Source organism: Aotus nancymaae, unplaced genomic scaffold (assembly GCF_030222135.1).
Source record: "Aotus nancymaae isolate 86718 unplaced genomic scaffold, 86718_ANA_hifiasm-v0.15.2.pri h1tg000029l, whole genome shotgun sequence".
Classification (NCBI taxonomy): Eukaryota; Metazoa; Chordata; class Mammalia; order Primates; family Aotidae; genus Aotus; species Aotus nancymaae.
In genome coordinates, this window is record NW_026988442.1 from 23207333 (window position 1) to 23235285 (window position 27953).

At 49.2% G+C, this 27953-nt stretch overlaps 1 protein-coding gene across 5 annotated transcripts; it reads left to right on the plus strand.

The window, feature by feature from the left end:
- The first annotated feature begins 385 nt into the window (after positions 1-385).
- On the plus strand, positions 386-27846 carry SGK2 (serum/glucocorticoid regulated kinase 2). 5 transcript variants are annotated; one of them, XM_064382454.1, is made up of 15 exons: positions 391-638; positions 5336-5589; positions 6137-6233; positions 6764-6822; positions 7414-7463; positions 7998-8067; positions 8247-8330; positions 9724-9852; positions 11211-11323; positions 11598-11634; positions 12685-12771; positions 15167-15262; positions 16789-16944; positions 19651-19740; positions 24803-27846. In XM_064382454.1, exons 3-15 carry the CDS (start codon positions 6137-6139, stop codon positions 24965-24967), a joined length of 1233 nt encoding a protein of 410 aa, XP_064238524.1. In that variant the 5' UTR covers positions 391-638; positions 5336-5589; the 3' UTR covers positions 24968-27846. The 5 variants fall into 5 exon arrangements, with proteins under 5 accessions (XP_064238526.1, XP_064238524.1, XP_012322638.1 ...); XM_012467215.3 differs by having other exon boundaries at positions 392-638; positions 9721-9852; XM_064382455.1 differs by having other exon boundaries at positions 393-638; positions 7998-8055; positions 9721-9852.
- The last annotated feature ends 107 nt before the right edge of the window (positions 27847-27953 follow it).

The window sequence follows — 27953 nt, forward strand, 5'->3', positions numbered from 1 at the left end:
GGAAGTTTCCATGAAAGGGCTGAGCACAGAGGCTGGTGGCCCCCATTAGGGAAGGGGTGGAGGAAAGGGTTTTGTGAGACCAGCCTTTCAGTTGCCACTTCACCAGATTCCAAGCGAAAGAGAAGATGACTCAGCGGAGGGAATGGGGAAGGCTGTGTAGGAGTCAGCATTTAATCTGACCTTGAGAGTGTGCGGTGGTCCCAGTGTCAAAAGGGACTTCGGAAACCCACCCTCCAGCAGGATACACCATCCATCACCAAATCACATTGGTGATTGGAGAGCTGAAGTTAGTTGCCCACGGTCACATAATTTAAGTTGTGCTTTTAAAAATGCAGAAGGTCTCCCGGCCAGGGCCTGTCCAGGAGCCAGTGGGTGCAGCCAGCTTGGTAATTCAGTCCAGTGGTTAATTAGTAACTGGAAGGCCCCAAAGCCGGCTTCCAGCAGGCAGGGCTGGGAGGTTGAACTTGAGCCAATTTGAGAGCCAGGAGCGAGTGGGTGACAGGTCACTTCTGACTGGGAAAGTTGCTGGGCAAGTCAGGATTGTGCCTCCTCTCAGAAGGACCATGAACAGAGAGAATAGGGCAGAGCCATGCATGCGGCTGCTCCCAAGGACCTGAGCTGGACCTTGGAGTCTTCAGGTGAGAGGTTCACCCGTGGTAAGGATACCTGCCTGCTGGCCTTCTGGTCTCCAGATTGACTATTATCTAGCTAACATCCTTCCTGGCACCTTTTTACTTTCTTTCCTTTCTTCCTTCCAACTTCTTTACCCTCTCCCTCCTTTCTTTCCTTCCTTCCCTCCCAACTAACTCTGCTTTTTCAGCTGCCTAATTTTCTTCCTCCTTAACTAACCAACTTACATCTTCATCTCCTTTCGACTAACTTCATTTTTTCCTTTTCTGGCTTTCTAATGTCTTCCTGAAATTCCAGGCTGTGGGCTCTGCAGTTAGATGGCCTGGGTTCAAATCCTGGTTATATCATTTATTACCTGTCTTGATCACATCACTTCCCTCTCCTTGCCTCGGTTTTCTCCTCCTTAAGACAGGGATGATGATAGTTCCTAACCCATGGGGTTGCGGGAACAAAATAATATCAAGCTGGCACTTGAACTGGGCAGGTGTGTAAATTAACATGTTATAGTGAAGACAGAGACAGCAGCAGGTGCATGGGATCCGGGGGAGGTCTGCCTTCCAAGAAAGGCAAGGAGAGCAGATGAAAAACTGAGCTGGAAAGACTGGGTTTGTTGGGGAATGTTCCAAGGAGAGAGAACTATGTGACACTGCCACCCCCTCACCCCATTTGTCAGGCCAGGGAGCTGTAAGCAGGTCCATGTAACAATGGGACAGAGGGAGGCAAGTCTGGGCTGTGACAAGTTAGGAAAGGGATAGGCTTGAGGACGCGTGAAGGGGCTCGAATGGGAGTTCACAGAGTCTGAAGAGTCAGGAGACTATACTGATGTCCAGCTTCTGGCCAGAAAATTAGAACATCATGGTGCAAGAGAGAAGAAAGCCTTAGGAACTGAGGGCTGCTTAGGCGTGGGGGTCACAGTCAAGGTGATGGGGGAAGATGTGATGGGCCATGGGCATGCCAGAGTTCCCACCACGTTCCCACCAGGAACTTAGTACTTGAGTATTAACTCAACAGCAATATCTTGAGAAGCTGTACACAATAGTAGAAAGATAAAAATTAAAATAACCTGCGGGCATGGTGACTCACGCCTATAATCCTAACACTTTGGGAGGCCAAGGTGGGCTGATCACCTGAGGTCAGGAGTTTGAGACCAGCCTGGTCAACACGGTGAAACCTCATATCTACTAAAAATACAAAAATTAACTGGGTGTCATGTCATATGCCTGTAATCCCAGTTACTCGGAAGGCTGAGACAAGAGAATTGCTTGAACCTAGGAGACGGAGGTTGCAGTGAGCCGAGATCGGGCCACTGCACTCCAGCCTGGGTGACAGAGCGAGACTATGTCTCAAAAAAAAAAAAAAATTTAAACAACCTAACTTAAGCACCTGCTGTGACCTTGGGTCATGCCCCTCCAGTCTTTTTTTGGCAGCTGTATTCACAAATGTGTATGTGCATATATATCTTTTGTTTTTCTTTTACAAAATAGATACTCCTACAATACCTAGTATTTTGTGAAACTTGCCTTTATGCTTGATATTATATCACATATATGTCCCTGTTTTGGTTTATGGTTTTTGTTTGTGTAATTTTCCATTTTATATATGTACCAAAATTTATCAATTCATTTATTGATTCATTACTGAGCACCTACTATATTCCAGGCCCGGTGCCCAGTGCTGAGGATTCAATAGTTGAACAAAGCCTTTGCCCTCCTGGAGCTGATGTTCTACTTTGAGTTGGAAAGTAAAAACTAATAGTTACATGATAAAGCGTCAGTGCTGCAAAGTAAAATATAAAGCAGGCAGAGTGTATCGGGAATGAGCAGGACTGGTATCAGAGTGACTAACCATCCTGTTTGGCCCAGGACTATAGCACTGAAACCCATCAGTCCCAGTCAAATCAGGATGACCTGTCACCTGTGATCAGTACAAGCCCCTCCAAGAGGTGATGTTTAAGCAGAAACCTCTATGATGTTAGTGGAAAACGGCCATGCAGAGGAAGAGTGTCATAGGCAGAGGGAAAAATAAGTGCAAGGGGCTGGAGGCCAGGAGCACTTCGTGTGTTTGAGGGGCAGCAAGAGAAAGCAGAGAGGCTGAGGGCAGTCGGGAAGGAGGGCAGTGGAGGCCAAGGAGGAGATGGAGACAGCAAGAGAGCAGCCAAGTCGTTTGGATCTTGTAAACCATGGTAGAGGCTTTGGATTTTAATTCCAGGTGTGATGAGAAGCCACTGGAGTTTTTGAGCAACTAAGGCACGTGATCCGATTTACATTTTAAGACTCACCCTGGCTTTCCATGGAGAAAGATTGTTGTGGGTAAATGGAGTGGGTGGGTCAATGTCATGGGTAAAGGGAGTCAGTGGAGAAGCTGTTGCATTAATCCATGCATGTGACGATGTGGGCTCGGGCAGGGCGGCTGCAGCAATGATGGTGAGCAGCAGTGGTTTCTGGATATATTTTGAATGGGATTTCAGGACGAAGTGGAGGTGGAGTGCGGGTGCAAGGTTTCTAGAGTGAATCAAGGTTGCTGGCTTGAACTTTTGAGTATGTGGTAGGGCCATTATTGAGGCTAAAGACCGAGGGAGGAGCAGGGGCAGAGTGGAAGGAATGTGAATCAAGACCTGTAAGTCCAAAGTTCAGGAGAGAATCAGAACTAGGCTGGGCATGGTGGCTCATGCCTGTAATCCCAGCACTTTGGGAGGCCAAGGCAGGTGGATCACTTGAAGTCAGGAGTTTGAGACCAGCCTGTCCAACATAGTAAAACCTCATCTCTACCTAAAAAAATACAGAAATTTGCTAGGCATGGTGGTGGGCGCCTGTAGTCCCAGCTACTCAGGAGGCTGAGGCAGCAGAATCACTTGAACCCAGGAGGTGGAGGTGGCAATGAGTTAAGATAGTACCACTGCACTATCTGGGTGAGAGAGCAAGACTCTGTCTCAAAAAAAAAAAAAAAAAGAAAGAAAAGAAAAAGGAAAAAAAAGAGAATCAGAACTAGAGAGAGAGATTTGGGAACTGACAAGTATAACTGGTTAAACCATTAAAATGGTAGCAATCCACTAAGGAACAAGTACGTCTAGAAGAGGCCCAGAGACTAAGCCCTGGGACAGGCCCATGTTTAAGGATCAAAAGAGGAGGAAAATCCAGCACAAGAGACGGAAGAAGAGCAGTCAGTGAGCTAGAAGGAAAACCAAGAGTTCCTGAGCCAAATGGGGAACGTGAGAGCATCACATCCTTCAGAGAAGTTGAGTAAGATGAGGAGGAACTCATCACGGGCTTTGACACATAGAGGTCACTGGTCCACGGTTTCATGGAAGTGTTGGGATGAGAGCCTGTTTGGAATAGGCTCAAAAGAGAACAGGAGGAGGAGTGGAGACAAGGAGTCCAGACAACTCTTTCAAGGAGTTTAACCGAAAAGGGGTACAAAGAAATGGGGTAGTATCTGAACACGGTGTACGGTCAAGAGAGGGAGCTCTTGCAGCCGGCAAGTGTTCTGAAGTGCCCTGTGCTTGGACACTTAGGTGTCACTATCAGCACAAATATTTTGCTGTTATAAATAATGCTGCTGATTGAGGCCACATCAGGATCTTGTTTTGAAAAAAAATGTGCTTGCTCTGGGTATGTGTTTTGTCAACACGACATCCTGCTGCTCATGAATTGGTTCCACATTTCTGTTTTGTTCATGATGGAAGGCTTTGATATTGTGCACTCGGGTTTTCTCTGGTCAACACTTGCAGATCCTCTGCATTTCAGAGCCCACAGAGAACCCCTGAGGCCACTGGCCCCAGTTCCCTCCCTGACCAACTTTCTGGGCCCTGGCCCCATGCGTCCCTCCCCTGTACTATACCGTAGCCACACAGAAAGTTCGAGAAGAGCAGGGCCTGTGGGCCCATCAACTCCTTCATTCCCCAGAACACCTGCCCACTCCTTGAGCTCCTAGGGAGAGGACGGGACCCTGTGAGTACCTAATGACAGCCCCAGGCAGTGAGGCCTCTGTGAGCCATGATGCTCTCTGCAACGAGAGAGAGGGGCCTGCAGGGAAAGGCCCAAAGGACCAAGTGCTCAGCAATGACCAGGACAGGCCAGACTGAGCCAGACACCCAGGCTCCAGGTTCCTTCCTCTGAAACATGTGCAGGTTTTTGGGAGGAGGAGGGCTCTCAGCTGCCATGGCTGATGTCTGTGGGAGCGCTTCTTCAGTTCCAGATGGTCTACACAGGGATCATATACACAGGCCCCCTACACGTATGTGTGCACGCACACACACAGAGCAAATCTGCTGATATACACCAATAAGAACACAAACACACAATGACTTACCTATACACACATATTAATAGACACCCATACTGGTCTGAACACACACCTTCAGACATCCACATACAGACTCACACTCCACTGACATGTACTACACAGAGACACACTGAAACACATCCATATACACACCACACACACAATGCACACAGTCACAGATGCACAGACACAGGCTGACATAAATGTACAGATGTGGTCACACTGACACATACATGAAGTCATCTACACAGACTCACACAGACACAAATGCCTGAAACACAGAGCCACAGACAGACACACACGAAAGCACTCTATGCACAAAACACTTGCACAGCACACACCCTGACCCACACAGTCTAACAAGCCCCAGGGGTCTCCAGGGCTCCCTGGGTCTATTGCCCACCCCTACCCCCCTCTCCTCCAGGGTGAGATGGCGTCCCCCAGGGAACAGAAGTCTCCAGTCCCATCTTAAGCTCTGCTGGATCCCACATGACATCAACCAGTCCCCTCGCTGCTGCTGCTGCTGCCGGGAGCTGTGAGCTCTGTGCTGGGGTGCGGCCGGCACCGGGCGCAGACACTTAGGCCCTTGTTGGGAGAACAGAGAGAGGCTCTCTTGTCCACTGCCTGTCTTCGGTTCCAGCTGCTGGTTCTCCTAGAGGCCTCTCCTCAGATTTACAGGTATATGGGACCTGGGAGGCCGGGGCCTGGCAGAAGGGCCATCAGGGTCAGCCTAGGAGAGGGAGTGGCAGTGTGGTGGGCCGTGTGGCATTGGCGAGGGACAGCCTGCGCTTCCTTAGCCAGCAGTTCTGCAGCTTGCTCCTAGGGCTTGGCAGGGCTGGGCCTCTCAGAGCAGCCTGGGTTGGGGGAGCCTCTCAATTCAATTCCCCTTCACTTTCTCTGTTCCCAAGAAGGCCATGAGGTTGGTGCCTCCAGGATCCCTCTTGTAAAGATGGGAAGTCTCTACTCAGAGAGGCTGGGCTGCAGCCCAAGCCCCACAGTGGGCCAGGACTAAGGTCTTGGGATGCACAGTGCTGGGAGATCTCTCAGGTGAGATCTCTGCTCTCAGTCTTTGGCAAGCAAGGATGAGGTTGTGGGGCCCCAAGCAATCTGTGCCAGGGCCTGGGCACCCTGGCCTCCTCTCCGCTGCAGGGTGGAAGCAAGGAAGACACTACTCCTGGCTGTGTAGATCAGCTGGTCACACCTTCTGCTGTTTGGTCCCGGATAGATGCTGGCCAGTCTTGAGTCTCTCTGTGGCACCAGCCCAAGGCTTCCAGGGCAGCTGCCATTCCTGAGGCATTGGGCAGAATTCCTTCTGCAAGGAGGTAATAGCACAGAGCCCAGCTGGGAGTGCCCACAGTAATTCAGGATTGCCGTTGTTCCTCTATGGGAGTCCGGAGAGCCCGGCCTGTGCTTCACAAACTGTGTAGCCTTAGGAAGGTTCTGTTTTAGGCCACAGGCCTTTCACCTGTGAAATGGGAGAAGGGTTCAGACTTTAGGCCCTGAAAAGGTCCTTCCAGCCCTGGCCATCTTGGACTTCTGGAGCTACCCTGCCTCACAGAGGTCTTGTCCTGGCTGACCCCAATTCTTGAAAAGACTCAGCCTGGGAGGGGCCACACCCTGACCATCCCCCTCTGTCCCCTCCGAGATGTTTGTTAGGAAGTCTGGGTCCAGGGATATCATGTCTTGTTCTGTCCATGCAAGGGTTGCTTATCTCTGAGGTAGGAAACCCTCAGGCTGTGGCGGGTGCACAAGTAGGGGAGGCTGGAGAGGGCACTGGTGCCCGAAGCCCTGGATGGGTGAAGCTGACCCCCAACACCAGCTCTCTCATGTCTGTGCCTCCCTGTGCCCCCAGAGCGGCCTGATCATTGCTACAGAATGAACTCTAGCCCAGCTGGGACCCCTAGTCCACAGGTAAGTAGTTCTTGGTCCCCCACCTATCACTGGGGGCTCACTTCCTCCTGAGGCTAAGAAAATCTGTGGAGACACCCACTAGTCCCATGGGCTGTCCCAGACAATGTCAGGGGCTGACAGGGCCACTGCAAGCACTTAGAAATGAGCCAGAGGAGAGATTTGAGCAAGGGCTCCAAGATGGAGTGGAAAAATCATGGGATTTGTCATGAAGATACCTGGGTTCTATCCCAACCTGCTTGCCCATGAGACCTTGGGCAACACCGCTCTGGGCTCAGTTTCCTTACGTATTCAAGTAGCACAACAGCCAGCTGCCTCCCAAGGCTGTTTCGAGAAGTGAGTAAGATGGTGAATAAGTGGATTAGTGAGCAGGTAGACAGGTGGAAAGAAGGAGGGAGGGAGGGAGGGAGGGAAGGAGGAATGAAGGGAAGGAAGGGAGGGAGGAGGGAAGGAAGGAGAAAAGAAGGAAAAAAAGAAGAAGGCAGGCAGGCAGGCCTAGAAGAGTCGTTAGAGATGGCATCAGGGCCTGGGCCAGGAGAAAGGAAGGTAGCCAAGGACTAGGGACCTGCTGATTGCAATCACTTCTTTCTGTAGCCCTCCAGGGCCAATGGGAACATCAACCTGGGGCCTTCGGCCAACCCAAAGTGAGTTCTGGTCCCTCAAACACCTTTCCTGCTTGATCCCCTCATACCTGGCTCCCCTTGCCTTGGGAATACAATCCAAATTCTCTGCTCTAGCATTCAAGCCTCTCTGCCATCTGGGCCCAGGACCTCCCCCCAGCCTTATCTCCCATGAATCCCCAGCCTCTGCCCATGCTGAACCCTCTTCCTGCAATGCCCCCCAAATGTCTGCAGTGTTAGCAACTCCCCACACTTCAGGCCCTTCTTGGGGGCTTTGGCTCCAGATCCCTGCCTCCTATGCAGGCCTTCTGGGCAGTATGTCTGGTTTTATCTTCACCCTGCCTGTTGCTTAACTTGCATTTGAGTTCCCCTGGGGCCAGGGTGAGTCTTACCAGCCCCCTTTTGGCTGGGAGAACACGGAGTTCTTGAGGGGTGAGGAGGCATGGCTTCCGGAAGGCTTTCCCCACTCTAAAGTTAAAAAGAAGCCCAGGTTTGCTCTCAGGCACCAGGTTCCCAGAGCTTGCAAACGCTGATCCATGTTTTTTCCTCTTCCCCCAGTGCCCGGCCCACGGACTTTGACTTCCTCAAAGTCATTGGCAAAGGGAACTACGGGAAAGTGAGTGACTTGGTGAGGGTGAGAAGCCTGGGTCTTCCCTTCTGCAGCCTCTTTCAGCCCCTGCTGCCATTGGATGTGCAGAGAGAGAGCTCGCACACCTGCGGACAAAAGCAGGGGCAGGCGGGAGGCCCTGTACTGTTGTCGGGAATCCAAAGTCACCCACAGGGCCTCAGATTCGTGTTTCTGCTCAGGTCCTACTGGCCAAGCGCAAGTCCGATGGGACGTTCTACGCGGTGAAGGTGCTGCAGAAGAAGTCCATCTTAAAGAAGAAAGAGGTACTCGGGCACAGGCATTTCCTCTTCTGCTTCTCAAACCCCAGGCTAGGGTGGCTTTCAAAGATGGGTCCCACCTCCGACAGGTCCATGGGGCTGGGTGCAGAGGTGGTCACAACACAGGGTAGAGGGGAGGTGGCACGCAGGATGGTGGCCCTTCTCAAAGAAAGCAGGCCAAGCTACCTCACCACAGGGCTTTCAGGAAAACCAGCCTGGCTTTGGCTTCCCCTGGGAAACGCAGGCTCCACAATGGACAAGTCTTCTGCCTGCTCCTATGCCAGGTTCCCCATCTGTATAATGTGGAGTCCCACTTTATTCTCTCTGAAGGCCCTTCATGCCATCAGGCCATCTGGCTGGAATGCAGTAGTGCAATCACAGCTCACCACAGCCTCAAGCTCCTGGGCTCAAGCAATCCTCCAGCCTCAGCCTCCCAAAGTGCTGGAATTAGAGGCATGAGCTACCATGCACAGCACATCATGGATTTCTCTTTCTTTGTTGAGATGGAGTCTCGCTCTGTCACCAGGCTGGAGTACAGTGGCACAATCTCAGCTCACCGCAACCTCTGCCTCCTGGGTTCAAGCAATCTCATGCCTCAGCCTCCTGAGTAGCTGAGATTAAAGGCACCTGCCACCACTCCCAGCTAAGTTTTGTATTTTTAGTAGAGACAGGGTTTTGCCATGTTGGTCAGGCTTGTCTCAAACTTCTGGCCTCAAGAGATCCGCCAGCCTCAGCCTCCCAAAGTGCTGGGATTACAGGCATGAGCTACCACACCTAGCCCCATCATGGATTTCTTGATGCCTCAGCTGACCTGAGTTCCTTTAACATCTGACTCCATTAGTGGGCCAGAGCAGGCCCAGAGAGAGGATTGCATGGGAGATCGGGGACTCAGAGGAAAGAGTGATTAATGTTAACAAGGACTCTGTAGGGGGTGGGAATAGAAAGTCTTCCTGGAGGAGGCAGCGGTGCAGCTGGCCTTGATGGTGGGATTCCGATGGTCTGAAAAGAGGGTGCAACGTCCAGGAAGAGGAAATAGCACGAGCAAATGCATGAATATGGGTAGTGTATGGCTTCTTTCCCTTAGCGACTCATTTATGTAAGGCATCATACATGCTTTGCTTTTCACTCCAGGGGCAGAAACAATTGTTCCAGGGGGCTGGAGCTGCACCCACATGGATTAGCTTAGGATGAGGCTGACCACCCTGAGCCTTGACTGCTAAGCAAGGAACTTGGGCATGGTTCTGAGGGCCGTAGGGAGCCACTGTGGATGTTTGAGCAGGGGCAAGGAAAAGTCCTGGGTAGGATGACTCCCCCCAGCAAGCTTATATGGGCTGTGCCGGGATAAAAGGGGCTGCTGTGGGCTGTGACGTGGACCCCTGTCTTTGTGACTCCACAGCAGAGCCACATCATGGCAGAGCGCAGTGTGCTTCTGAAGAATGTACAGCATCCCTTCCTCGTGGGCCTGCGCTACTCCTTCCAGACACCTGAGAAGCTCTACTTTGTGCTCGACTATGTCAACGGGGGAGAGGTGTGTGGGCCCACTGGGAGGCTTCCCTGGGCTGGCTCTCAGTTGGGAGCTGTCCATCCCACATGTCCACTGCATGTCAAGTTCTGGAATGATCTCACCTCATCTTACAATAGACCCATTTTGAAGCTGAAGAAACTGAGGGTCAGGAAGATAATCATTTGCTCAAGGCCACCTAGCCCATACCTGGTTTAGTCAGGATTTGAATTCAGGTCTGTTAGACTCCCCGCCATGATGCTTTCTTGCCTTCCTCGTTCAGAGTTGCCCACAGAATTGCACTTTAGTAGACTCAGGAAAGGTCAATGCTAAGAGGAGCTCGTGGTCAAGGTTTCTAGTGCTCCCATTTTACACCATAGGCCACAGGGTAGGATTGACTGGTCACTGTGGTAAACAGAGACCTGAGGCCACCTGGTGACCCAGACGCACAGCTGGGACAAGTGGGGCTCCCTCCTGGGCTTCACTCTGTCTCTCTGGTCAAGATGGCAAAATGTAATAGGGCTCCACTCAGTGACCCCAGATTCAACCTGCGTGACCTCATGCCTTTCAGAATGATGCCAAGAGGAGAGTTTCGTTTTTGTTTTTGTTTTGAGATGGATTCTCACTCTGTTGCCCAGGCTGGAGTGCAGTGGTGCAATCCCAGCTCACTGCAACCTCCACCTCCCAGGTTCAAGCAATTCTTCTGCCTCAGCCTCCTGAGTAGCTGGGATTATAGGCATATGCCACCACACCCGGCTAATTTTTGTATTTTTAGTAGAGATGAGGTTTCACCACGTTGGTCAGGCTGGTCTCAAACTCCTGACCTCTTGATCCACCCGCCTTAGCCTCCCAAAGTTCTGGGATTACAGGCGTGAGCCACCGTGCCCAGACAGAGTTGTCCTGCATCCCTAAGTGAAGGGCTTTCCATGCCAGCAAAATAGTCCAAAAACATTGGCCCATGGGTGGATCTAACCTGAGCTCGGTCTGACAGCCATATCATCTTATCGCCTGGATTGATGGAAAAGCATATTTTTGAACCACACAGGTTCAAATGCCAGCTCTGCCAATTATAAGCTACATGACCTCAAGCAAGTCACCTAACCATTCCGACCCCTCCCAGCTTCCTCTTACATGAAACTAGCATAACATTTGTACCTTGAAGGTCGTCATGAGGATAAATAAGAGATGTGAAAGGGCCTGACTTGGAGCCTGGAACACAGGAGGTGCTTAAGCAATGCTAACTCATCTCTTTTTCTGCTGACTCTTTGGACACCCGGGACTGCTGTGTGGGGGCAGGGGCCAGCATACAGTCTTTTGGTAGGAAGACGCTGCAGATCAGAATGGGAGTGAGTGAGAGCTCCTCTCACACTCCTCCTCCCCTCCAGCTTTTCTTCCACCTGCAGCGGGAGCGCCGGTTCCTGGAGCCCCGGGCCAGGTTCTACGCTGCAGAGGTGGCCAGCGCCATTGGCTACCTGCACTCTCTCAACATCATTTACAGGTGAGGCCTGCCTGTGGCTCAGAGCCAGGACCAGGCCCTTCTTGCTCCAACAGCTAGGGGCTGTGTGGACCCGAAATCCTGGTGGGCTTGGTCCTTTGTGTTGGGTGGGGTGGGAGTCTCCTCCTCTGAGGACCAAGTGCCCAGCCTGCCTGGGCTCTCCCTCTGCATCTCTGGGAACCTCCATGAACAGTTCTCCTGCCAGGACCTCAGGTCTCCAACTCTCCTCACTAAACAGCTGAGACACTTCAAGTCTCTTTTCTCTTATTTTCTGCAGAGACCTGAAACCAGAGAACATTCTCTTGGACTGCCAGGTTGGTGTGTGTGTGTGTAGGGACATGGTCGGACAGGTACACTATCTGACCTGAGTCTGTGTGCATGGGTGTGCGTGCATTGTACATGCATGCATATAGGTAGAGGAGGCATTTGCGCATATGTGTGCATGTGTGTGCCCATGCACATGTACATGCATGCATATATGTACCCTGTGCACATGAGACTGTACATGTGTGTGTGTGTATATGTGTGTGTGTGTGTGTGTGTGTGTGTGTGCGCGCATGCATATATACAAGGTCTGTGGGGGGCCGGGCAGAGCCAGGTGAAGGCTGGTGGATTTTGTCTTAGAATGGGTTCCATGAAAACAGACTGTGAGATGGAGAGGAGGCAGAAGTTTTATTTGGGAACACTCTCAAGAGACAGCACTTTTAAAGAGGTGAAAAAAACCAGGATTGGGCAGAGGAAGCAGCTCACCTGCATTGTGGTTGCAGATGGGGCCTCAGCTGATCTTGCAGGGGTGGGGAGGGCCTGAGCTGGGAAGCGCTCTAGGATTGTCCCAAACCGAGGGAAAGAGGATGGGCCCTTGTGTCCCTGGACATGGATTGCTCCCAGGGAGCGGGCATAACTTTGGGTGCGGGCAATGTCCTAGCAGCAGGGGGATGGGCATAGGCATGGTTCTTCTGTACCCTGGTTTCAGAAGACGGGATCTGGGCAGAACCCCACAGTATCTACTCACTGTACCTTCCTGCCCAGCTGCCACAAGGTGTGGCTGCTTTCTGAGTCCCCAGCTTCTGCCTAGGGGGTTTCTGTCCAGAAGGACATCCTGGAACTGCCACTGTTGTAGGGGTAGGTCTGAGTCTGTGATGAGCTGTGGGCAGACAGTGGAATGCCACGTGCCCACCTGGCCCCCTGTGGTGCTCCTGGCATCCAGCCCAGGAGCTCTGGGTCAGAGTGGAGCCTCCAGTCTGTGCCTGGGCATCAGATCCCACAGCCGCTGCTCTGGGGTATGGCATCTGGGCTTTGGGGTTAGGCTTGGCCATACCCTTGGCCCATAGCACCCTCCAGCCCATGCCCTCCCTCATTCTCAGGGACACGTGGTGCTGACGGATTTTGGCCTCTGCAAGGAAGGCGTAGAGCCTGAAGAGACCACATCCACGTTCTGTGGTACCCCAGAGGTAAGCGCAAGCATCCCAGGAGATAGCAGGTCATGAGTGGGTGAGGCCACAGCTCCTGATTAGAGCCAACAGGTTCTAGTGGAGGGGACTCACTCCTTTGACCCAAGCACTTCTCCAGTTGGCTGTACACTGAACCTTGGTTTCCTCATCTGTGTAATGGGGGCACCAGCTCTAGGACTGCTGAGACCCAGCCAGCTAGCTGCTGGTGAAGCTCTATCACAGTGCCATCCAGTAGAAATAGAGATAGAAATGCAGGCTGGGCATGGTGGCTCACATCTGTAATCCCAGCACTTTGGGAGGCCGAGGCAGGTGGATCACCTGAGATCAGGAGTTCCAGACAAGCCCGGTCAACATGGTGAAACCCCATCTCTACTAAAAATTAGCCAGGTGTGGTGGCATGCACCTGTAGTCCCAGCTACTTGGGAGGCTGAGGCAGGAGAATCGCTTGAACCCGGGAGGCAGAGGTTGCAGTGAGCCAAGATGGCGCCACTGCATTCCAGCCTGGGCAACAAGAGCGAAACTCTGTCTCCAGAAAAAAAAAGAAAGAAAGAAATAGAAATGCAGAGCACATATACAATTTAAAGTTTTCCAGCAGCCACATTTAAAAAGTAAGAAAGTCACAGGTGTAATTAATTTTAATGATATATTTTATTTAACCCAATATATCCAATATTCTCATTTCAGCATACCATCAGTATAAAAATGGTTGAAATATTTTATTCCTTTTTTTTCTAACTAAGTCTTGAAAATCTGGTGTGAATTTTACACTTATAACCCATCTCATTTTGGAGCAGCCACATTTTCAGTGTTCGATAGCCACGTGTGGCTAGAGGCTGCTGTATTGGACAGCACTGATCTGCAGGGTGAAGTCCACATGCAACAAGAGGGCCTGGCCTGCGAATTAAGATAGGTCCATGTCCCTCTTCCAACTGCCAAGAGCCTAGAAGGTTACAATTTGCAGATCTCTGCAGTCATTCAGACATGTCTATGTCCTGCCAAGATCTCTCTGCAGCCCTGAAGTTAAAACCTTTCTTTGAACTCCCACCAATCCTGGACCTTGGACTTTGGACCTGAAGGGGTCCCCAGTGGCTAGACAGATGTCAGGGTGAGGGTTAGAAGGCTGAGGCTACAGACTGGGAGGCTCCTCCCGTCCTGGCATGAGACAGGACCTCAGCTGCTCTCTTTTTCGCCACATGCTGGAAAAGCTGGGTCTTAGATCTAATGGCCTCTCACTTTGGCTCTAGCATGGCTGATGGTCGAATGACCTCTCTGAGCAGGAGCCATTGTCTGTTTGTGTATAGGGGGTGGTGTTTGCTGGATAAAGCCAGCCCCCTGAAGCCTGACAGCCCAGCCATCCTTTCCTTGGACATTGCCAGGGATGGGAGCAGAGGATATGGAACCCCAGCTCATGTAGGAGACATGTGGCCCCAAAATATCACCTTTACCATGACTCAGCCACTGCCGTGGTGTTGGGGGGCACAGGCAGGAGTAGACATGGTTGGTCCCATTGTTGGTGGGCCAGCACGTATGTTAGCATCTTAGAACGGCGCCTAGGAGGGATTCTGCCTCCTCATTTTTTGGATAAGGAAACCAAGCTTTTGAGAGATTTAATGACCTGCCTGAAACCACACACTAACTAGGGCTCAGGTCTGTATGACTCTGCCCTTCCCTTGACCCACACAATCTCTCAGGGTGGCTTTTCCTGTTGCTGAGACCTTGCCCCAACTCAGTGGCAAGGACACCAGGCTAAGAAGTCAGTAAGCCTTTTTTTGTCTCTTTGCATGCAAGGCATAGAGGCATGGTGTGCATTCACTTATCAATATGAGCTTAGGGGTCCCCGCTCCTTCCTGACCCTCTCCTCTGACCCTAGGGTTTCCAGCACAAGGATACGCCACATCTACTTACACTCACGTTAAGTCTCCACACCGCACCTTGAGAGTACTCCCAGGGCCTTCCATTCCCAGGACACGGATAGCCCATTGAATACCTTTGCATAAATAGAAAAAGGCATGCCCTCCAGGCAGACTAATTAGAAGAAGCACCCCTTGAAACAAAAAGTTGCCAGATAATACCTCTGAACTAGGGCTGTGGCTTGGTGAATGGATCAACCACGATGGCAGCCCCCTTTACCCCTTTGGCTGGTGCTTTTGCGTGGTATGCAGCATGTGTATTGCACAAGGCAGTCCTGGCTGACCTCTACTATGTCCCCAACACATGGCAAAGGGCCCTGCACAAAGCAGGCCTTTGGTGAATGGCGGATGAATGAACACATGCACAGCCACAGAGCATCGCAGCAGGGGCAGCTCCTGGTGATCTTCCTCCAAGTGCCTTATTTACAGATGGGGCAACTGAGGCCTAATGACTTATTTCAAATAAGTGTATTTCCTTCTCACAGTACTTGGCTCCTGAAGTGCTTCGGAAAGAGCCTTATGATCGGGCAGTGGACTGGTGGTGCTTGGGAGCAGTCCTCTACGAGATGCTCCATGGCCTGGTGAGTCGCGGGTAGCCATCTACAAGAGCCATCTGGCTAGGAATGTGTCTGTGCCTCATGTGGTCTATACAAGCTCTGCCCAGGAACGTGATCTCTTCATTCCAGACGAAAACAGTTAATGCCAAAGTGAATATGAGGATTTTTTTCCCCCAATAATGTTAGTTTAGTCCAGGGGTAGTGACTCACACCCATAATCCCAACACTTTGGGAGGCCAAGGCAGGAGGATCACTTGAGGTCAGAAATGTGAGACCAGCCTGGCTAACATGGTGAAACCCCATCTGTACTAAAAATACAAAAAATTAAGGCAGTGGCTCATGCCTGTAATCCCAGCACTTTGGGAGGCCGAGGCGGGTGGATCACGAGGTCAAGAGATCGAGACCATCCTGGTCAACATGGTGAAACCCCGTCTCTACTAAAAATACAAAAAAATTAGCTGGGCATGGTGGTGCGTGCCTGTAATCCCAGCTACTCAGGAGGCTGAGGCAGGAGAATTGCCTGAACCCAGGAGGTGGAGGTTGCAGTGCGCCAAGATCGCACCATTGCACTCCAGCCTGGGTGACAAGAGTGAAACTCCATCTCAAAAAAAAAAAAAAAGAAATACAAAAAATTAGCTAGGCATGGTGGCAGGTGCCTGTAATCCCATCTACTCAGGAAGCTGAGGCAGGAGAATCACTTGAACTTGGGAGGCAGAGGCTGCAGTGAACCAAGATTGCACCACTGCACTCCAGCCTGGGTGACAGAGGGAGACTCTGTCTCCAAAAGAAAAAAGGTAATTTAGCATTTTGTAGTTTACAATACACTGTCTCACCTTGAGTGACTCAAAATAGCCTTTAGAGGCTGATACAGCAGGAGTGGAATTATTCATATTTTGCTGACAGGGAAATTGAGACCAAGAGAGATCACAGTCCCAATAGGTTCTGGAACCAACCCCTGAGCCCAGTCCTAGGCTGCCTGCTTAGGTGGAGGCATGTGTAGATTTGCCCCAGGCCATGCTTTGCTTTGGAGTGGTTTCACCAGCGTAGCTTGGTCTCTGGAAAGGAACAGGCTCTGTGGAGTCCGGACAAGGAACAGCTGGAAGAGGAGTGGGAGGAAGAATAGTAAGAAAGAGAAGTGGACCCTGGATATGGTTTGGGGCCTGGCTTTCTTCCTAACTGTGCAGCATAATTGCTCTGAGCCTTGTTTTCTTCTCTGAAAAATTACAGCCTCTCTTGGAGCATGGTTATGAGGCTGGGCTGAAATGATGAAGGTGAGAATGCAAATGTTGCCAAGTGCAAAGTTGGTGCACAAGCTAGATGAAAAGAGATAGGCCTCGCACTGGTGGGAAAAGACTTCTGGCCTTCCTAGCAATTCTCTCCATTGTGCTAGAAGCCTGGAGTCCTGTCTCTTTCCAATCTGCCATGTGACCCATTGCACTAGACAGGGGTCATGCTGAATCCTCCCAGCCGCCCAGCTTGCTCCAAGTCTCCCCGAGCCCGTGTCCACCTTTGCATGGGTGATCCTCCAGCTGCTCTCCCTCTCTCACCAGCCGCCCTTCTACAGCCGAGATGTGTCCCAGATGTATGAGAACATTCTGCACCAGCCGCTACAGATCCCCGGGGGCCGGACGGTGGCCGCCTGTGACCTCCTGCAAGGCCTTCTCCACAAGGACCAGAGGCAGCGGCTGGGCTCTAAAGCAGACATTGTAAGTGACCTGCCATGGAGCAATGGCCCCCATGGGGCTCACAGCTTCTTGTAGAGTCAGCTCAGAAGCACATTAACACGCATCCTGCTGCCCTCAAAAACCAGCTGCTGCTCACTCGTTCACTTGGAAATTCACTACTGCTACTAGCGGACTACTTTCTCTAGTCTAGCTCTCTTAGTCAGTCAATATTTACTAAGCACCAACTATGTGCCAGTATTGAGCTAGGTGCTAGGGATTCAATAGGCTCAGTCTCTGCCCTTATTAAGCTTGGGGTGGGGGCCAGGTGCGGTGGTTCACGTCTGTAATCCCAGCACTTTGGGAGGCCAGAGTGGGTGGATCACATGAAGTCGGGAGTTCGAGACCAGCCTGGCTCACATGGTGAAACCCTGTCTCTACTAAAAATACAAAAAATTAGCTGGGTGTGGTGGTGGACACCTGTAATCCCAGCTACTCAGCAGGCTGCGGCAGGAGAATCACTTGAACCTGGGAGGTGGAGGTTGCAGTGAGCTAAGATCATGCCATTGCATTCCACCTAGGGCAACAAGAGCGAAAATCAGTCTCAAAAACAAAAACAAAAAAGTTTGGAGTTGGGGAGCAGGCAAAAAGCCCAAACATTATATACAATTATCACAACGTGTGACAAGTGTCAGGAAGAAAATGAACAATGAGCTGAGATAGACAATAATGGAAGGGGGCAGATTCACATTGGCATGGTCAGGGAGTTCTCTCTGAGGAGGTGACAATGAAGCTGCGGCTTGAAGGACGAGAAAGAGGCAGCCATGAAGACAGCTGGGGAAGGCTCCCCAGACACAGGGCACATTTGTCCAAGGCTACACAGTCAGTTAGAGGCAGAACTTGTCCTGACTGCAGGTTTAGTCCTGAGTTTGCTTTCTTTTCCAGCATAGTGATTAAGATAAATGGAGTAGGCCAGGTGTGGTGGCTCACACCTATAATCCCAGCACTTTGGGAGGCCAAGGCGGGCAGATCACCTGAGGTCAGGAGTTGGAGACCAGCCTGGCCAACATGGCGAAACCTGGTCTTTATTAAAGTACAAAAATTAGCCAGACATGGTGGTGGGTACCTGTAATCTCAACTACTCAGGAGGCTGAGACACGAGAATTGCTTGAACCTGGGGATGGGTGGAGGCTGCAGTGAGCTGCGATGGGCACCACTGCACTCCAGCCTCAGCAACAGAGTGAGACTGTCTCAAGAAAAAGAAAAAAAAAGATAGATGGACTATGAGGCAGACTCCCCTGGTTCAGATCCCCCCTTCACCACTTACTAGTTACAGGACCTTAAACATACTGCTTAATTTCTCTCTATGAGCCTCAGTTTCTCCAGCGTAATAACAGCACCTAACATAGCTGTTTTGAAGACTAAATGGATTAGTATTAATGTATGCAAAACACTCTCATCAGTGTCTGGCACACAGTAAGTGCTTCTTAAGTGTTTGTGCCAAAAGCTTTACATTCCAGATACTGTGAACTGTAACAACATTTAGGGCATCCACTGCCCATTCCTGGCCAGCTTGAAGAACAGGGGCTTCCATGAAGATAGGTCTCCTGTTTCAAGCAAAAATTTGCATCTTAAAAAATATGTATAACTCTTAAAATAAGTTATACATTTATATAGATCAAAATTCAAAGGGTACAAAAGAGTATCTAGAAAAAGTCCTTCCAGCCACCCAGTTGCTCAATTCAGAGGCAATCAGTGTTGCCAATTTCTTGGGTATTCTTTTGGAGGCTTTTTTTTTTTTTTTTTTTTTTTTGAGACACAGTCTTCTTCTGTCACCCAGGCTGGAGTACGGTGGTGTGATCTCAGCTCACAGCAACATCCATCTCCTGGTTCAAGCTATTCTCCTGCCTTAGCCTCCCAAGTAGCTAGGATTATAGGCATATACCACCACACCTAGCTAATTTTTCTATCTGTAGAGACAGGGTTTCGCCATGTTGGCCAGGTTGGTCTTGAACTCCTTACCTCAGGTGATCCACCTGCCTCGGCCTCCCAAAGTGCTGGGATTACAGGTGTGAGCCACTGCACCCAGCCTCTTTTGGAGATATTTTGGATCTGGGTTGTTAACTAGCCCACTGGGCTTTCTGATATAGGGAGGTAGAGAATAATTATTTGAGAAATACAGATAGAGGATGCGATGGAAAGAAGCTGGTGTGAAGGTTGATTTTTGATTAGGAAAGGTAGTGAATCATGACCAGGGCTGAGTCCTAAAGTCTGGGTGTCTGGGAATCTGAAGGTTTCTTGGGGGTTTTATTTTTTAAACCTTCCCTAGTGAGTTGATTTAGTCTATTCCTCTGGTTTGCATACTGGAAAACTCAAGATGTACAGAAGCAGAAGGGGAGGGGTCCCTAGGCTCCCGCTGGCACCAACCCCCCACTCCCACAGCAGATTATGCTGTCTTATTCACTGACATTTCCCCAAAGCCTAGCAAGGTGTAGGTTCTCAGAGAAGGTGCTCAGTCAATGGTTTTGGAAGAAACAGATGCTGTAGTGGGGAGAAGGGTTTGGAATCTGAATGAAGGGAGAGGCTTGGCTGCAAAACACTCTCTTGTCACAGGAAACCAGCCAGAACTGCAAGTTAATTTCCAGTTGACAGCCAGTTGCTGGTGGAGCTCTGGAGGATGTGGGGGTGAGGGGAGAGCACCCATGGGGAGCGCTGCTTCTAACCAGCACCTTCTTTCTGCACTTCCTGCAGCTTGAGATTAAGAATCATGTATTCTTCAGCCCCATAAACTGGGATGACCTGTACCACAAGAGGCTAACTCCGCCCTTCAACCCTAATGTGGTAAGAGGTCACAGCATTCTAGACTCCGGATTTCCGGGCTGGGGCAACTTGCTGTGTGTGCCAACTCTCCTCATCTAGTTGGGAAAATTGGGGGTCCAGGAAGCTCAGTCATTTGTCCAAGGCTACACAGTCAGTTAGAGGGAGAACTTGTCCTGACTGCAGGTTCAGGTCTTGGATAAAGGGCCATGTTGCTGCTCCTTTATCTTTAGCACCAATAAATAACCCTTGCTGCAGAGCCGTTTACAATTTGTGAAGTGCTCTGTGTCACAGAGTACACCCACATAGGACCAAGCCCTTTAGAGACATTTTATCTTTTCCTATTTGTAGACTTTTTCCTGGTAATAAAGATGACATATATTCTTATAGAAAGTATGTAAAACACTGGCCAGGCGCGGTGGCTCACGACTGTAATCTCAGCAATTTGGGAGGCCAAGGCCAGCGGATCACTTGAGATCAGGAGTTCAAGACCAGTGTAGCCAACATGGTGAAACCCCATCTTTACTAAAAATACAAAAATTAGCCAGGTGTGGTGGTGCATGCCTGTAATCCCAGCTACTCGGGAGGCTGAGGCAGGAGAATTGCTTGAACCCGGGAGGTGAGGGTCACAGTGAGCCAAGATTGTGCCATTGCGCTCCAGCCTGGGCAACAGAAGGAAATTTTGTCTCAAAAAAAGAAAAAGTAAAGAGTAGCAGTGGGGAAATGCTTATTATCCCACTACTTAAGGAAAACCAATGGCATATTTCCTTCCAGTCACTTTTCTCTGTGTGTGTGTGTGTGTGTGTGTGTGTGTGTGTGTGTGTATCTACCTATTCATCTATCAATATATCTTCCTCCTGGTTTTTGTTTTTTTGTGTTTTTTTTTTTTTTGGCTAAAACCTATGTTATAATTTCCTTATGTCCTAAAAAATTTTATAAATATAATTTTTTTTTAATATAAAGACGGGGTTTCACCATGTTGGTCAGGCTGGTCTTGAACTCCTGACCTCAGGTGATCTGCCCACCTTGGCCTCCAAAGTGCTTGGATTACAGGCATGAGCCACCACGCCCGGCCATAAATATAATTTTTAGTGGCTGAATAATATTTAATCTTATGTTGGTGGCATAGTTTACTCACCCATAATGGCAATCATATGGTTGTTACTATGTTTTTTCTTTATCATGATGTGCGGATGAACAGCTTTAAGTATATGTCTTTGCCCAGAATTCTGGTCATTTCCTTAAGATGGATTCCAGATGGGGAATTGTCAATGCTAACATTTTTGGATTTTTTTTTTTTTTTGAGACAGAGTCTTTCTCTGCCACCCAAGTTGAAGTGCAGTGGTGCAATCTCACATCAAGCAATTCTCATGTCTCAGCCTCCTGAGTAGCTGGGATTATAAGCGTGTGCCACCATGCCTGGCTAATTTTTGCATTTTTAGTAGAAATGGGGGTTTTTTGTTTTTGTTTTTGTTTTTTTGAGACAGAGTTTCGCTCTTGTTACCCAGGCTGGAGTGCAATGGCGCAATCTGGGCTCACCGCAACCTCCGCCTCCTGGGTTCAGGCAATTCTCCTGCCTCAGCCTCCTGAGTAGCTGGGATTACAGGCACACGCCACCATGCCCAGCTAATTTTTTGTATTTTTAGTAGAGACGGGGTTTCACCATGTTGACCAGGATAGTCTCGATCTCTTGACCTCGTGATCCACCTGCCTCAGCCTCCCAAAGTGCTGGGATTACAGGTGTGAGCCACCGTGCCTGGCTTGTTTGTTTTTATAAAGATGGGGTTTCACCATGTTGGTCATGGCTGGTCTTGAACTCCCAACCTCAGCTGATCCAACCACCTTGGCCTCCAAGGTGCTTGGACCATTTTGTCCAGGCTGGTCTTGAACTCCTGGCCCCGAGTGATGTACCCACCTCAGCCTCCCAAGTGCTGGGATTACAGGTGTCAGCCACTGAGCCCAGTCATTTTTAGGTTCTTTTTTTTAAAAAAATTAATTATTTTTTAGAGACGGGGTTTCACCATGGTCTCGATCTCTTAGACCTCGTGATCCGCCCGCCTCAGCCTTCCAAAGTGCTGGGATTACAGGCGTGAGCCACTGTGACCGGCCCATTTTTAGGTTCTTGATTCGCACTGCCTGTTGACTATGTGGAAAGGGAACCATCTACTTCCTACCAGCGGCACCTGCTGGAGAATTCTCATCTTACTCGCACTCTGAGCATATGTTGTTACTGTTTTTTTCTTTGCAAATTTGGTAAGTATAAAAAACAGCATCTCTTAATTGTTTTAATTTATATTTGTCTTATAGTAAAGACGATTAGCTTTTAAAATTTATTTTTTGAGACAGGGTCTCACTCTATCACCCAGGCGAGAGTGCAGTGGCATGATTACAGCTTACTGCAACCTCCACCTCCTGGGCTCAAGCCATCCTCCTACTTCAGCCTCCTGAGTAGCTGGGAGGTGGGGTGCCACCATACCTACCTAATTTTTATTTTTTGTAGAGATGAGATTTTTTTATGTAGCCTAGGCTGGTTTTGAACTCCTGGGCTCAAGTGATCCACCCCCTCAGATTCCCAAAGTGCTGAGATAACAGGTGTTATCCACAGCACCTGGCCAGTTTTTATTTTCATTTTTGTTTTTATTTTATTTGGGATGGAGTCTCACTCTATTGCCCAGGCTGGAGTGCAGTGAGTCGATCTCAGCTCACGGCAACCTCTGTCTTCCTGGTTCAAGCAATTCTCCTGCCTCAGCCTCCCGAGTAACTACGGGCATGCGCCACTACACCCAGCTAATTTTTGTATTTTTAGTAGAGATGGGGTTTCGCCATGTTGGCCAGGCTGGTCTTGAACTCCTAACCTCCTGACCTCAAATCATCCACGCACCTCAGCATCCCAAAGTGCTGGGATTACAGGCATGAGTCACTGCGCCTGGCTTTTTTATTTTTTGAGATGGAATCTTGCTCTGTTGCCCAGGCTGGAGTGCAGTGGCATGATTTCAGCTTATAGCAACCTCTGCCTCTCCAGGTTCAGGCAATTCTCATGCCCCAGCCTCCTGAGTAGCTACAGGTGCTCAGCACCACACTTGGCTAATTTTGTTGTTGTATTTTTAGTAGAGATGGGGTTTCACCATGTTGGCTAGGCTAGTCCGGACTCCTGACCTCAAGTGATCTGTCTGCCTTGGTCTCCCAAAGTGCTAGTTTTACAATGTTAATTAGCAGTGGCAGTATGAATAAAAGGAGTCCTATTTGAGGTAGACGTGTGAGATTGTGTTGTCAACCTGTAAAGTGAGGTGTCAAGCCTCTTCGATCGAAACAGCCTGCATACCAAACACTGCCAATGTTAATTCACCATCTACGTTTCTCCTTTGGTGAATTACCTATTCATGAACGTGTCTTTGAGCACTGGATCAGAGAGGATACACTCAGGTCAGGCACCAGAAAAGCTTCTTTTTCTTGGGATTTTAAAAAGACAGTGAAGATAGTGTCAAATGTACACCCTGGAGAGAGAACCAGACATGGAATACTAGGCAGAGATGCATAGACTTTAGAATGAGACACTCTGGAGCTGTATTCCTGATTCTGTCACCTAACACTTGTGAGGCCTTGAGTAAGTTGCTTTAATATCATTTTCTTCTAAGGTCAGGATGCACATTCTGGTCTTGGAACTCTGAGTGCTAGGCTGGGACTGCCTTGTCTCGTAGCCTTATTTAGAATCTGGGAACTGTGATCTGTTTGGTTACACAGACCAAGTGTATCCTATCTGATCCAGTGCTCAAATCTGTACACTAAAGCAGATTTGCAAGCCCTTCCCCTTCCTTACCTGCTTACTTCATAAAACCCAGGCCTCCTCCACAGAAAGACTGTATTGGTTAGCTCTTGCTGTGTAACAAGTCACTTCAAAGCTAGGTGGCTTAAAACAACGATCTTTTGGCCAGGCATGGTGGCTCATACCTGTAACCGCAGCACTTTTGGAAGCCAAGGCATTAGCATCTCTTGAGGCTAGGAGTTCAAGATCAGCCTGGGCAACATGGCGAGACTCCATCTTTACAGAAAAATAGAAAATTAGCCTGGTGTGGTACTGCATGCCTGTAGTTCCAGCTACTCAGGAGGCTGAGGTGGGAGGATCACTTGAGTCTGGAATGTCGAAGCTGTAGTGAGCTATGATCATGCCAGTGCACTCCAGCCTGGGTGACAGAGCAAAAAAGACCTTGTCTCTTTAAAAAACATTTGTTCAGATTCTATGTGGTTTTTAAAGTCTGAGCCAGGCCAGCTGGTCTCTGTGGAGCTCTCTCATGTCTGTGATCAGCTGGCAGGACAGTTGGCAGTTGTTGAGCTAGAATTGCCTCACTCACATGCCTGAGTTGGCAGACAGCCAGGGCAACGGAGTTCTTCATGAAGCCTCTCACGCTCCAGCAGGCTAGTCTGGGTCTGTTCACACGGTGACTTCAGGGTTAGAAGTACAGCCAGAGAGCAACTCCTGACGTGAGTTTTTCAGTCTTCTGCTTGTGTCATATTTGGTAATGTACTGTTGGCCTAACCAAGTCATATGGCTAACTTATATTAAAGGAATGGAGAAATAGACCCCACCTCTGGATGGGAAGTGGAGAATTTGTGATCATTTTTGTGATCCCCCTCACAAGTCTTCCTCCAAAATAGCCAAAGCAGCCTCCATTAATCTCTACCATATTACCCTATTTTATCTTCTTCATAGGACCTATAACCATCCTAAGTTATCTATTTGTAAACATGCTTATTACCAATCCTCCTACCCCCCTACACAATGTAAGCTCCATGAACGCAGGGGCTCACTTTGTCTTGTTCTCCTGTGTTCCCAGTGCCAGTGCCTGGGAGGCATTCACTAAGTGTATGTTGATTAACTGATTTATCTAAGGATTGGTGTGGAGGCAGAATGCCAGGGGGTGAGAGGAATCAAATGATTAATGTAAATGCACAGGAAAGTGACAGTCAAGTATGGATGACTATGAAGCATGAGGCACTCAGAGAGGCCTGACACCCCCTTGGAGGATTTGGGCTCCTTTGGCAGCTCTGACCCCGGTGTTGTCTTCTCATCGTTGGCTTTTATTGACAGGCAGGACCTGCTGACTTGAAGCATTTTGACCCGGAGTTCACCCAGGAAGCTGTGTCCAAGTCCATTGGCTGTACCCCTGACACTGTGGCCAGCAGCTCTGGGGCCTCAAGTGCATTCCTGGGATTTTCTTATGCACCAGAAGAGGATGACGTCTTGGATTGCTAGAAGAGAAGCACCTGTGAAACTACTGAGGCCGGCTGGTATTAGTAAGGAATTACCTTCAGCTGCTAGGAAGAGCCACTCAAAGTAACAATGGCTTAAATGAAAAGCAGGTTTATTTTTTCCACCACATAAAAGAAAAATAGTGTTATGGGGTCCAGGGTAGGACAGGTCATCAGATTCTCAGAGGCTGTATTTCTGCTCTGCCATCCTTAACAAATGGTTTCCAATATTAAGTTTGCTACAATATGGTTATTGGAGCTCTAGCTGCAAATTTTGTGTTTGAGGAAGGGAAAACAGAAGAAAGGGGAGAAGAGCAAATGGGCACTTTTTTTTTGAGACGGAGTCTTGCTCTGTCACCAGGCTGGAGTGCAGTGGCGCGATCTCGGCTCACTGCAACGTCCACCTCCCAGGTTCAAGCGATTCTCCTGCCTCAGCCTCCCCAGTAGCTGGGACTGCAGGCGTGCGCCACCATGCCCAGCTAATTTTTGTATTTTTAGTAGAAACAGGGTTTCACCATGTTGGCTAGGATGGTCTCGATTCCTTGACCTTGTGATCCGCTCACCTCGGCCTCCCAAAGTGCTGGGATTACAGGCATGAGCCACCACGCCCAGCCAAAAGGGCACTTTTAAATAGCTTTCCCCAAAAGCCCTACCCAATGACTTCTGCTTCCATCTCAGCAACCACCCTCCCCTACCTGGAATGGAGGCTGGGAGATGTGGCTTATTTGCTGGATATGTGTCTAACCCTAATAACAAAGGGGTTCTGACACAAAGGGAGAAGGGGAGAATGTTGGGTAGGCAGCCAGCACTCTTTATCAGAGGGCCTCTTGGTGTTTGGATTTTGATCTCAATGTGTAAAATGACAGAGCTGTCACAAGCTCATAGGCTGTCAATATATCGTATTGTTCTATGTTGATTGTCTGTCTTTGTTGTGGGTAGTATTGGACATTTGTTATTGGGTCTGGCTGCCTGGTATCTGAATCCCTTCCTGTCTCCAGGGAATCCCCTATTTTATGAGACTTCATGAGGTGCAATAACTACCTCTATTTAGAGTAGCTGAAAATGCTAGACACTGACTTTCCCAGCCTCCCCTTAGCTAGGACCAGGCATGGGGACCAGGGATGCACCTGTGCCAACCTTTGACTCAGGGAAGGGATCGGGAGTACTCTTTTGTGTGGTAACTGGCAACAGTACCTGCAAAATTGAGTTCCTGGTATAGAAGTGGCAAGGATGCAAATTGTAGCAGTTGGTGCTCAGTGGCAGCAATACCATCAGACCAGCCCTGCAATGTCATTCCTGGAAGCCTCAAGTCTTTTTTTTTTTTTTGGAGATGGGGTTTCACTCTTGTTGCCCAGGCTGGAGTGCAATGGTGCGATCTCGGCTCACTGCAACCTTTACCTCCTGGGTTCAAGCAATTCTGCCTCAGCCTCCCAAGTAGGTGGAACTATATGTGCGTGCCACCACATCCAGCTAATTTTTTATATCCTTAGTAGAGACAGGGTTTCACTACTTTAGTCAGGCTGTTCTCGAACTCCTGACCTCAAGTGATCCTCCCGCCTCAGCCTCCCAAAGTGCTGGGATTACAGGCGTGAGCCACCGTGCCCAGACAAGGCTCAAGTCTTGTTGTAGCTTTCTAAATAATCTGAGAACTTCTGATTCTTTTTAACACACTCCTTTTTTGCTTAATTGGCCAAAGTTAACTTTAGATCACCTGTCTATGCTGGGCTAGTTGCTGTGCTAGACTCTTTCGTGTCTGTTACAAATTTTCCATCCAAACAATCGTGGGGTAGGAATTAATACTATCCCCTTTTTACCAATGATGATGCAGAGTCAGAGAAGTTCCTTGCCTGAAGGTCACATAGCTAATAAGGGCCAGAGCTGGGACTTGGAGCCCTACAAGCTCGCTCTAGTGCTCTCACACTGAACTTTTGTGCTGGTCTGCTCCTCACTCTGGCTGTTAGGTCCAGGCAGAATAACTGCCAAAATCTCTAGTGAGGAGCTAAGTCAAAAGTTGGCTGGAATAAGCCAAGCGTGAGAAATGAAGTCTTGAAGAGGAGACATTCAACGGGATGTCACTCCTGGTCTAAGCCTGGCTGTCAGGCTCATGCCGTGTTCTACCACACATGGGGGAGCTCAGAGCTGGACAGAGCTGGAGGCTGCTACAGACTTGATGCCTAGAGCTTCCTGGCCACCATGGAGCGCCATATGTTCAGATTAGTCATTTCTAAAGGTAATTCTTAACAGACAGAACATGAGCTCTGACACCTCATAAATTCAGGACACCCTGCACTTAAGGATGGATCGTGCTTCCTTACTTCAGCGGAAAAGTGGTTTATTTTTCACAAATGTATGGTTCATACTCCTGGATGGCCTTATTGGCTTTTTGGTTAGGAGACAAGGGAAGGAACTTTCTTGGATTAGTATATGCTGGTGATTTTATTGCCTTTTCCTCTTAATTCAATCCTACTCTTTCCCTTCCTCAAGTCCTGTCACCCACCCAGCCCCCTGCCCCAGGAATCATGGAAGACAAGTCTGGGAGGCCGTGGAAAAAGCACCAATGACACTGACCTATTAGAGATCAAAACTGGGTCAGGAAGAGCTCATGTTAAGTTTCCACATGTGCTAAGAACTCTGACAGAAAAACACTGATTTCCATCTTAATAGTGCCAGTTAATTGGCAAATGTGGAACAAGATGAGGGAGAGGTCAAAATCACCACTTCCCAAAGCAAAAAACAAGAGTATAATGATCAGAAACATGATAGTAGTGTCAGAAGCACACAATCAGTGATGGATGGTGAAACACATAATGGTTCTATCTTTTCTGAGATTGTAAAAGCACAATTGTTTTCATCAGGATAAAAAATAAAAATGAAGAAAAACTATGCTGTTGAATGGATCATGCTACAACCTATGCTTACGGAGCAAATTCCAAGTTTTATATGCATGATCTACAATCCTCACTACAAGCCAGAATTTAGAAATTATTAAC

What these genes read in the sequence shown, in the direction of transcription:
- SGK2 (XM_012467215.3), top strand. Translation starts at nt 6,137, where the DNA reads ATGCTGGCCAGTCTTGAGTCTCTCTGTGGCACCAGCCCAAGGCTTCCA. An exon ending in CTGGGACCCCTAGTCCACAG is followed by an intron (nt 6,823 to 7,413) that starts GTAAGTAGTTCT and finishes TTCTTTCTGTAG; the next exon opens with CCCTCCAGGGCCAATGGGAA. An exon ending in CCATCTTAAAGAAGAAAGAG is followed by an intron (nt 8,331 to 9,720) that starts GTACTCGGGCAC and finishes GTGACTCCACAG; the next exon opens with CAGAGCCACATCATGGCAGA.